At 33.8% G+C, this 12,151-nt stretch overlaps 1 protein-coding gene across 3 annotated transcripts in view; it reads right to left on the bottom strand.

The window, feature by feature from the left end:
* Positions 1–12,151, bottom strand: part of LOC131149320 (centromere/kinetochore protein zw10 homolog) — a 40,595-nt gene that overhangs the window by 14,601 nt on the left and 13,843 nt on the right. For all 3 annotated transcript variants that reach the window (XM_058099676.1, XM_058099677.1, XM_058099675.1), the window contains exons 6-8: positions 1,726–1,959; positions 1,503–1,652; positions 484–576 (exon numbers count right to left, since the gene is read on the bottom strand). In XM_058099676.1, the coding sequence (XP_057955659.1) occupies positions 484–576; positions 1,503–1,652; positions 1,726–1,959 (477 nt within the window). The remainder of the gene's footprint in view (positions 1–483; positions 577–1,502; positions 1,653–1,725; positions 1,960–12,151) is intronic.

Below are 12,151 nucleotides of genomic sequence, written 5' to 3' on the forward strand. Positions count from 1 at the left end.
AATTAGGAGAATTTGCGAGAAAGGATTCACGTAGCTGACCCCACCTAGTGGGACTTAATGCTTGTCGTTGTTTAGAAGACAAAGATAGAGTGATTACTACTTATTAAGAAGCGAGAATTGCGCTAGCAAACTTGTTACTATGGTAGAGTATTGGTAATAGCAACAACAAATGATGGTAGTAAGAACAAAGTCATAAATCTAACCCTTGTAAGCCATCATATAACATTTCTAAAGCTTAAACCATATTGTTTAATTGAATAATCAATTAACATATTAAATTCAAAAACAAAATTAAAGAAAGCTCCATTTTTAGATAACAAAGATAAGGGAAAAAGGAATTTTCATAGGAAGAAATTAACATAGATATTATTCTACAGTGGGCATAACCACGTTTGTTCAAAAATGTAAAGCCATTAACAGTACTTCAACACCTCAATTGTAATACTAGAGAAGGTTAAGTGAATCATTGCTTAGTCAACTAACCTTGACAGGAATAACAGCTTCATAGAGAAGAATTGCATCCCTAGCAGCATGATAAAATTCCAAAGCCACTCTTGTAGAAGACAAGCAGACATCCTGCATAAATTGCCCTTAATAACTACCATACCCATAATGAATTGAACATTTAACCTACCAAAAAAAGAACTCAACAGAACACCGAATGCTGAAATCACAGTATGCCTTCATAGGCAGCATAATATCACCCGGTAAGCTGGTATTCCCAGCCTCTAATAGTTATTGTCATGATACTACATGGTATTTAACCATCTCAACATAAACTATTCTCTCTTTCTACACTTCTTCTTAGACAATTAATTTTGCAAGGGAAAAAGTGGACTCACTACGCGAGAATCACTTAGAAACATCTCTACTAGATCCATCAAGAGGAATATTGCCGAAGCATGGAAGCACTTAGAAATGTAATAAAAAAAATGCTTAACTAAGCACGATTACCATAGACTGCATCAGTGCAGGCACACAGTGCCCCTTGCTGGTGCAGACCTGGGGATGGTTTGTGGAATCAGGATTGATTTTATATTGTGTATTACTGTCTTATACTTCACATTTCACCAGCTATACATCCATTATTGTGGCAAATAGATGCAACAATCAATGAAATTGAAAGGGCTACATGGTTGATGGAAGACCTTCCAATTCAACTTTTATACCAACACATTATGGAAACCAAGTGCCCTTCTCCCCCTCTTTTTTCTTTTCCTTTTTTTCCTTTTTTGCCTGTTCCAGCCAACCAAAATAATATGTAGCAAAAGCTCACTTTGGATTTCCTAGTCGTGAATGACAAGAAAGACAAATTATCTATGGAAGGCATAGACCAGGAATGAATCAAAGGATTAAGACTTGTGCTGAAATAATCACATTACAGAACTGCCTCATGACACAAAAAAAGGCTGGGAAATTATGACTAGAATGAAACATATCAATATAAATTTTCCAACACATTATAGAAAGAAAATCAAATCTCATATCTCTTGCTTCCTTACCTTAAGCGTTTGATGCACTAGTTCCATTAGTTGTAAAGCTGCTTCAGATACCACACACCTCTCAGATGAGAAAAGCAACTCAACTACATGATCAGACGTAATGCCCGCAATTTCATAATTCTTTAAGTTAAGACCTTTCCTTGTATACTCCTGCATGGACATTATTCAAACACTGGCATCTCAACAGCTACTAACATGCAGCATTCCAGCATAATAAACTCACCTGAGGAAGGGCAAAGTCACATCGCAGAAGCAAATTTCTTGCCTTTGCCAGGATTTCAGTCTTTTTCCTAGTTGCAAAGTGAACCTCAACATTTTCAGCAAAATTGCTCAACCGCTCATCCTTGTCATCAGATGCAGAAATGAACATCATTTCCTTTAAAACTGACTCAAATTCAGAAGTTTGCTTTATGATCTTCTGAAAATCAGCAAGCTTCGAAGCATCATTGGGGACAACCTGAAAGAAGACATCTTAGAAAATTTTATCTGCATCTGTAAACAATTAAACTTCTATATATCGAAGTTAATAGTTCCCTAAAGATAAAATATGCAACTATCAAATCATTTTTAAAATAGCATTAGACATGTAAGCAGTCAAGCAGCAATAGCACAAACAGCAGCCCAGTACACTCAGCAGATTTACTAATCAAGCCAGTGGCACTAAAGTAAGCTTCAACACTGACAATACAACTGAGATCATTTCTAATTATGTTCTACCTGCAGCAGATATCATGCTAAAATTCCAATTAATCCCATTAATATTATTATTAGTATTAGTATTGTTATTAGAAAAGAAGTAATTTCATTGAGAGAAGATAGGTATAAAGAGGACCAGCCTGGTTCTAAAAATCAGGAGTTATCATTACATAATGGTAAGAACAGCTTCTCAAACCATTACAGCGTGATATCTCTTATGTGTCCTGATTCACATATATATTATCCAATACGGTCCACTATGGTGTCGTAACAGCCATAGGTGATTAAATGTTACCACATGCTAGAAGATATCATGCCCCAAACTGAGTGTGAATTCATAGCTATTTTTACACTACTTCTGTACTACAAAAAAACATTTCAAGCTTTCAAAACTTGAAACAGAATTATAAACTATATATAAATATACACACATGACAAAAACAAACCAAGCCTTAAGTCCACTTGGTGGGGTTGGTTACATGAATACTTTTCCGCCAATTTACACGATCATGGGCAATTTCCTCCAACAATTTTTTAGGGCTATTAAATTCTTACTATCTTATTCTAAGTTATTTCATGTCTATCCCTATCCCTTTGGACCTACGTTGCAGATTCCTGAACCGTCTAAGCTTCTTCTACTGTTACGCCTAACTTATTGTGAATATGTTATCTTTTAAGAAAAATGCCACTCATCCATCTTAGCATTCTCATTTCAAAATATTTTACTTTTTGGATATGTTGTTTCTTAGTAGCCGAACATTCTTATTCGTATAAGTTGGTCTTATAACCGTTTTATAAAACTTCCCTTTTAATTTTAAGGCTATTCTATGATGACACAACACGCCTAAAGCACTTCTTCATTTTACTCGAACCTACTTTAACTCCATGTGTTACATCATCTTCGACTTCTCCTTCAACTTGCATGATAGATCCAAGGTATTGAAATTTACTAGTGCTACAAATTTCTTGACCATCAAGTTTAATGTTCTATCCAATATTCCTCCTACCATGACTAAAATTACATTTCATATATCCTACATTATTTCTACGTATCCTAAAATCTATAGATTCTAAAGCTTCTCTCCAAAGTTAACTTCATGTTTTTTAATGCAAAGTTAACTTCATTAACTCTAATTTTGTCAATACTAAGTTTACACCTTCTACTTTGGTTTTCATTAAATAGCTTACTAAAGTAACTTCATCTTTCCTTCATCTTTCTTTTATGTCTTCTTCTTAAAAAAAGTCAATACCATCTTCATTTTTTGTTATATTTTACATTATCCAAGCCCTTGCACTTTCATTCTCTAATTGTAGGCTCTAGCAAGTTTAAATAAGTCTTTTCCCCTTCTTCTATATCTAATCTAGCATATAAATTATATATGCTCTATGTCTAGCATCACTAACAACCTTTTTTGCGTCTATTTTTACCTTTTATACTTTTCAAATTTTTCCATATGAAATATTTGTGCCCTATTGTCCAATCACCATCTTTGATCATTTTGTCTTTGAATTTTATTATATTCTCTCCCTTTAGGTTCCACCATCTAGTTCTCTTGCATTGATTTATGTTACCCTTTCTCTTCCATTTTTTAATACATACATCTAACACTAAAACTCTATGATGTATAGTTAAACTTTCACCTAGGATAACTTAACAATCCATACATAATAAACGATCTACCCTCCTAGTTAAGAAAAAAGCTATTTGACATTTATTTTGTAAACTTGAAGGGTATTCAGTGTCTTCTCTTTTCTTAAAGCATGTATTCATTGCAATAAGAACACATGACATGGTGAAATCTAAGATCACATCACTGGACTCATTTTCATCTCCAAAACCATATCACCCATGTACCCTCTCATAACCTTCATTATCCTTTCCAATGTATCCATTCAAATCAGCTCATGAATATTTTCTCAATCCCTAATATCCCTCATATAATACTCTACCCAAATGACCACATCTTCTAAAAAATGTCTTTTGAGGTTTTCTAGTAAGCCCATTTAAGGGCATTCACACATTTATTATCTCTTGACCTAAATATACATACATAGATACATACATACATACATACATACATATATGTGTGTGTGTGTGGTGTGTGTTGATAGAAAAGAAATTTTATAAGACAAAGAAAGAGAAGCAAATACAATAAAGAAGAACAAGAAATCCTCCAACAAAATAAAAAGGGGCACCAAAAAAAAAAAACCAGCATCAGCTTAACAAAGCTTTAGTTAACACCTTAAAAGCCTGCATCCTAAGCCCAAAGAGAAGCCAAATACCAAATTCTGTCCTGGAGAAGATCCAATGACAACTTTCCATAAAATATTCTAGCATTTATCTACAATCAAATTCCCCATAGAACAGCACACCTCCCAGATTCCAAACATCCTTACCCTTCCCAAATCCAACAAAATAGATATACTGAAAAGCTCCTCCACAGATTTTGGACAAATGCACAACTCATCAAGAACCCCAAATAAAATGTTCCACAATCTCCAAGCAAATGAGCAATGTAAAAACAAATGAGATGCATCCTCGGAAGTCAGAACTAATTAATTCCACAAGTGAAACACATACCTAGACAAAAAGCTTTAGAAGGCCTCCTTCTCTGCAGCACATTGTTGGTGTTAACTCTATCATGGGCCACCAACCAAACAAAAGCCTTAATCTTAGAAGGAACTTTAGCATCCCATATGCACCAAAAAAGAGGAAAAGACACGTCAAGCCTTAACTAAATGAGAGAAGAAAAATATACACGACCCTCAAATAATCAAAATTCAAATTCTAATGTCACTCTTATTGGGAATATAACAACCCTCCAACACAATAAGCAAAGAAGAAAGCTTCTCCAATTCTCTACATTCAAGACCCTTCTAAAATGAAAATTCCAAGAAAAGGAGTCCCTCTCAAGAATAAGGAAAGAGGAAATCACACCATCTTCACATGAAGAAAAATGATAGAAATGAGGAAAGGAACAAGAGAAAAATGCAACGTCCCTCACCCCAAACATCTTCTCAAAATTAAATACAATTTCCATTACCCAAATGAACTTAGTAAGAGGAAGAAATATTGTGACGTAAACCTCCAAGGACTCTTTGCGGAACTTCTAAAACCCACATTTGCATCACATTTATTCTGTTGCAAGCCGAATTTACTTTTAAAAACGTTGTGCCAAAGGGAATTTACCTTGATGGGAAAACACCATGTTCATTTAGCCCAAAGGACTCTGTTTTCAAACACCAAATGACCAAGACCCAACCCTCCCCACTCCCTTGACCTACACATCACTTCCCACTTAACTAAATGACCTCACCTCTCCACATCACCTTCCTTCCAAGCTTCTAGGCAACCACTCCCTAGAATCCTAAAAAGAGATAAAAAGCAGACAAGCTAGCATGAATACAAGTAGTTCTACCCCCTAAAGAGAATAAAGCATCTTTCCACCCATCCAACTGTAGGATTGTTAGGTGTTCAAAACACGCAGCGGAAGATTAAACAATCCAAGATAGACCTATTTGCGTTTAAAATTATTCTAAATGTTGAAAGAATATACTTGGAAACGAATATTGGATATAAAAACTCTTCGACGGTATGAAGATTCTATGCGTATCCACACCGAAACTGACCTTTGTAATTAACCCTTTGATCAATGGAAACAGTAAAAAAACTAAAATATCTCTGTGTTACATCTCTTGGTTTTTAATATAATTACTTGTTGCAAGTGCAATTACCTTCTCTAATCTCCTATCCTTTCTCTATTTCTCTACGCCTCTTCGTTCTCTAGTAGGGAGGAGCTTTTTTTATTTTCACTTTACGTATGTCCATGTAGGGAGGGATTTTTATAGCAATCACCATTAACAGAGTAAGTGGAGAGGTGGAGATAAGTTAACTCCACCATTAATAGAGTAGGTGGAGAGGAGGAGATAAGTTAACTCCACCATTAATAGAGGAGGTGAAGAGGTGGAGATAAGTTATTTTATTATTTAATAACAAAATACATATATTAGCAACTTATTTTTGTCCATGAAATAACCAAGAGATGTTATCAATTTCCTATTCTAAATAGAAAACCATCAGTTTGTCTCCAATATTAATTATATTCTCAGTGCTAGCCAAAAATATAATAATATTCCATTTGGACTAAAAGAGTTATTTATTTGATTAAATTAAATTCTCCAATTTAATTATCAAATAATAAAATAGATAATCCATTAGCAAAGATCACAACACTCGTTAGTGTGCGACCCCATAGGTTCAATACTAAGTCGATAGTAAGTTGGCCAAACCAATCTACTAATCAAGGTTAGCGTCTAGCAACACTCCTTAACAACCAGATAGCATGAAGTACACAATTACGTTCAAGAATAATTTGCCAATATATGTATTAGTCCCAAAAATTCAGAAGTTCTTTCTCCAATTCTAACAAATGGAGATTTGGACATTTTCCATTTAAGACAAGATTCACAAGTTGGATATGATTCATAATCATAATTGTCAACGTAACCCTCCCTGTGAAACTTGTTAATTCTTTTCTCTCCAATATGACCAAGCCTACAGTGCTAAAGATACATTTGATTTACTTGAGCATCTATTTTTCTCTTAAGACTAGAAACATGCATAATCGTATTAGCATGTACATTTAGTAAGACATAAATACCATGTCGGAGATAACAATTCACATATAATTTATCATTAAGATAAATAAAGCAAATGTTATTATTGAAAACAAAGCGAAAACCACACTTGTCCAACATAGAAACTGAAATTATGTTTCAAACAAATTTCGGAACATAATAGCAATTTTCTAATACGAGTACTTTGCCCATAGGCATTATTAGAGAAATTGATCCTACAACTAGCACTACAACATTTGCACCATTCCCAACTTGAAGATTAATTTCTCCTTTCTTCAACCTCTCATTGATTTGAAGTCAGTACAACATATTGCAGATGTTAAAACTACTGCCAGTATCTAATACCCACATTGAAGAATCAGTAACAGTGAAAGAAATCATGAAAACATTTTTCATGAAAGTCTCACCTAGTTTCTTCGAAAATGCAAGATACTCCTTGCAGTTTCTCTTCCAATGACCTTTCTTCTTGCAGAAGAAACATTCACTATCAGCTTGATTAGCTCTACCCTCTTTGCTATTAGGTTTGGTCACACCACCTTTAGGCATAGTAGGCTTCTTCTTAGGCTTTTTCTTTCCCTTACCCTTCCTTTTGGAAGAACTACCAACCAACATGATAGTTCCTTTATTCTTCTAAAGATGCAATTTGATTCTCATAATAATCAACCAACATGGTGAGCATCTCATGAAGATCACAACTCATTTTATTCATGTTGTAGTTAACAATGAATTGTGAAAAGGAACCAGGTAGTGACTGCAAGATCAAATCTTGAGAAAGCTCTTTGCCAAGTGTGCACCCCAATTTCTCAAATTGTTCAATAAGATCAATTATATTGATCACATGGGACCCAACTTGAGAGCTCACAGTCAGTGCTAATTTAAATAAAGTCTTAGATAGTTGGTATCTAGTTGTCCTGCTTTGTGCACCATACATCTTCTTAAGATGTTCGAGGATTGCAAGTGAATCCATATCCTGATATTTCCTCTGAAGTTCAGAACTCATAGATGCCAGTATGATGCATTTGGCAGCAAGACTTTTTTCCAAGTATTTTTGAAAATCTTCGGTAGCCTTAGTATCATCCAGGGATGGGGCTTCTTTGACAAGCTCATCGATTATATCGATAAGTTTTTCATGCATGAGAACAATTCTCAAATTTAGGAACCAGTCATCAAAATTTGGTCCAACCAATTTGCTGGTATCAAGTATACCGCGCAGTGATATAGAAGACATTTTGAGAATTCTGGGATTAGGGAAAAATAAAATAATGTAAGAACACTATATCATAAAAGCATAAGTTTTTATCTAAATAATATCTCCACTAATAACATGAACTACGTTACCCTCATTGTAGTTACAGAGAACTCTATTTTCTTTTAGTGGAGTATAGGAATCTTCTAACAATATGAACGAGCTCCTTGGTAGTCAAGTCGTTTCTCACGCATATTTTAAAAGTAGGCTCTTTTGCCAATTGTATCTCTATACAACTTCCATAATTAGCTCCATACCAAATAGTTCCCTGGTTGTCAGTTTGTTCCTATTGGCATAGTTGAGTTCATCCATCACTATGGCAAAGAATCAGTTAAATGTTATACTCCCCCGAGTAGTCCAGGCGTATAGTATAAAATTAAATAATTCTTTCCATGCATGCATCAAATGCAATAAATAATTCTATTTTATTCTTTGAACTACAAGTCTCCTGGTTGTCAAGTCGCTCCTTATAAACAAGAAATAAATATAACTATTTATTTTGATGGAAAGCTTTATAATTAAATATCTTATATTTTATTGTCCAAGAACTCAATTTTCAGTGGGAGGGTAAATTAATAACATAGTGACCTAATCACCAAAAACATATGAATTTAAATTTAGGATGTCTACATGCAATTGGTCCTAAATTAATTTACATCACATGTGAAAAATAGAATAAATCATTATTACATCATTATTTTTGTCATGGACAAAAATAACTTGCCAATATATGTATATTGTTACCAAATAATAAAATAACTTAACTCCACCTCTTCACCTACTCTATTAATGGTGGAGTTTAACTTATCTCCACCTCTCCACCTACTTTATTAATTGTGGAGTTAACTTATTTCCACCTCTCCACCTACTCTATTAATGGTGATTGCTATAAAAACCCCTCCCCATATGGACATACAAAGAATGAAAATAAAAAAAAGGCTCTTTCCGCCATAGAATGAAGAGGCGAAGAGAAATATAGAAAGGAACGGAGATTAGAGAAGGTAGTTGCACTTGCAACAAGTAATTCTATTAAAAACCAAGAGATGTAGGACAGAGATATTTCAGTTTCTCTACTGTTTTCATTGATCAAAGGGTTTATTACAAAGGTCAATTTTAGTGTGAATACGCATAGAATCTTCGTACTATCGAAGAATTTTTATATCCAATATTCGTTTCCAAGTATATTCTTTCAACATTTAGAATAATTTTAAACACAAATAGGTTTATCTTGGATTGTTTTAATCTTCCGCTGCATGTTTTGATCACCTAACAATCCGACGGTGGTATCAGAGCCAATTTTTGCGTTTACCAAAATTGGGAGTATTTTTAAAATATGTTTGCTAATATATATATATATGCATATTAGTGGCAAAACAACCAAGCATCATTTGAAATGAAAAACTATTGTAGAATTGCAATATGTTTTTATTATTATTGAAGCATATGATGTTAATAACAATAACATAGAAAAAAATATTTTTAGTAAATTCAATTTATATGTGATATAATGATTTATTCTATTTATTACATGTGACGTATTTAAAAAAATTATAATTAACATACTAATTTTGTTTAATTGTTACATGCATACTTGTACTTCAAATAATTTTGAATTATTCATTACATGTGATGTAAATTATTTTAGGACAAATTAATGTAGATGACCTAATTTTAAATTTATATGCTTTTGGAGATTAGGTCACTTGTTATTAAAATTGTTTTAGCAATTTTTCCCTCCCACTGAAAATTGAGTTCTTGGACAATAAAATATAAGATATTCTATTATAAAGCTTTTCATCAAAATAAATAATTATATTTATTTCTTCTTTACAAGGAGCGACCTGACAACCAGGAGACTAGTAGTTCAAAGAATAAAATATAATTATTTATTGCATTTGATGCATGCATGGAAAGAATTATTTAATTTTATACTATACACCTAGACTACTCGGGGGAGTATGACATTTAACTGATTCTTTGACATAGTGATGGATGAACTCAACTATGCCAATAGGAACGACCTGACAACCAGGGGACTATTTGTTATGGAGCTAATTATGGAAGTTGTATAGAGATACATTTGGTAAAAGTACCTACTTTTAAAATATGCGTGAGAAACGACTTGACTATCAAGGGGCTCGTTCATATTATTAGAAGATTTTTATACTCCACTAAAAGAAAATAGAGTATTTTATAGCTACAATGAGGCTAACGTAGTTCATGTTATTAGTGGAAATATCATTTAGATAAAAGCTCATGTCTTTATGATATAGTGTTCTTACATTATTTTATTTTTTTTCCTAATCTCAGAATTCTTAAAATATCTGCTATATCACTACGTCGTATACTTGATACCAGCAAATTGGTTGGACCAAATTTTGATGACTAGTACCGAAATTTGAGAATTGTTCTCATGCATGAAAAACTTTTTGATATAATCGATGAGTCTATCAAAGAAGCCCCATCCCTAGATGATACTAAGGCTACCGAGGATTTTCAAAAATACTTGGAAAAAAGTCTTACTGTCAAATGCATCATACTAGAATCTATGAGTTTTGAACTTCACAAGAAATATCAAGATATGGATCCACCTGCAATTATCAAATATCTTAAGAAGATGTATGGTGCACAAAGCAGGACAGCTAGATACCAACTATCTAAGGCTTTATTTAAATTCGAACTGACTGTGAGCTTTCAAGTTGGGCCCCATGAAATCAATATGATTGATCTTATTGAACAACTTGAGAAGTTGGGGTGCACACTTGGCAAGGAGCTTTCTCAAGATTTGATATTGCAGTCACTACCTGGTTCCTTTTCACAATTCATTGTTAACTATAACATGAATAAAATGAGTTGTGAGCTTCATGAGATGCTCACTATGTTGGTTGATTATTATGAGAACCAAATTGCATTTGAGAAGAATAAAAGAACTATCACGTTGGTTGGCAGTTCTTCCAAAAGGAAGGGTAATAATCGATGAGCCTGTCAAAGAAGCCCCATCCCTGGATGATACTAAGACTACCAAGGATTTTCATAAATACTTGGAAAAAAGTCTTACTGTCAAATGTATCATACTGTAATCTATGAGTTGTGAACTTCAAAGGAAATATCAGGATGTGGATCCACCTGCAATCATTGAACATCTTAAGAAGATGTATGGTGCACAAAGCAGGACAGCTAGATACCAACTATCTAAGGCTTTATTTAAATCCGCAATGACTGTGAGCTCTCAAGTTGGGCCCCATGTGATCACTATGATTGATCTTATTGAACAACTTGAGAAGTTGGGGTGCACACTTGGCAAGGAGCTGATATTGCAGTCACTACCTGGTTCCTTTTCAAAATTCATTGTTAACTACAACATGAATAAAATCAGTTGTGATCTTCATGAGATGCTCACTATGTTGGAAGAATAAAGAAACTATCATGTTGGCTGGCAGTTCTTCCAAAAGGAAGGGTAAGGGTAAGAAAAAGCCTAAGAAGAAGCTTACTGCGCCTAAAGGTGGTGTGACCAAACCTAATGGCAAAGAGGGCAGAGCTAATCAAGCAGATAGTGAATGTTTCTTCTACAAGAAAAAAGGTCGTTGGAAGAGAAACTGCAAGAAGTATCTTGCATCTCTAAAGAAACCAAGTGAGACTTTCATGAAAAATGTTTTCATGATTTCTTTAACTGTTACTAATTCTTCAAAGTGGGTATCAGATACTGGCAATAGTTTTAACATCTGCAATATGTTGCAGGGAAAGTACTCATGCTAGAAAATTACTATTATGTTCCGAAATTTGTTTCAAACATAATTTCACTTTCTATGTTGGACAAGCATGGTTTTCGCATTGTTTTCAATAATAACATTTGCTCTATTTATCTTAATGATGATTTATATGTGAATTGTTATCTCCAACATGGTATTTATGTCTTACCTAATGTACATGTTAATACAATTATGCATGTTCCTAGTCTTAAGAGAAAAAGAGATGCTCAAGTAAATCAAACGTATCTTTGGCACTGTAGGCTTGGTCATATTGGAGAGAAAAGAATTAACAAGTTGCACAAGGAGGGTTACCTTGACAA

The sequence above is a fragment of the Malania oleifera genome, chromosome 2 (assembly GCF_029873635.1).
Source record: "Malania oleifera isolate guangnan ecotype guangnan chromosome 2, ASM2987363v1, whole genome shotgun sequence".
Lineage (NCBI taxonomy): Eukaryota > Viridiplantae > Streptophyta > Magnoliopsida > Santalales > Ximeniaceae > Malania > Malania oleifera.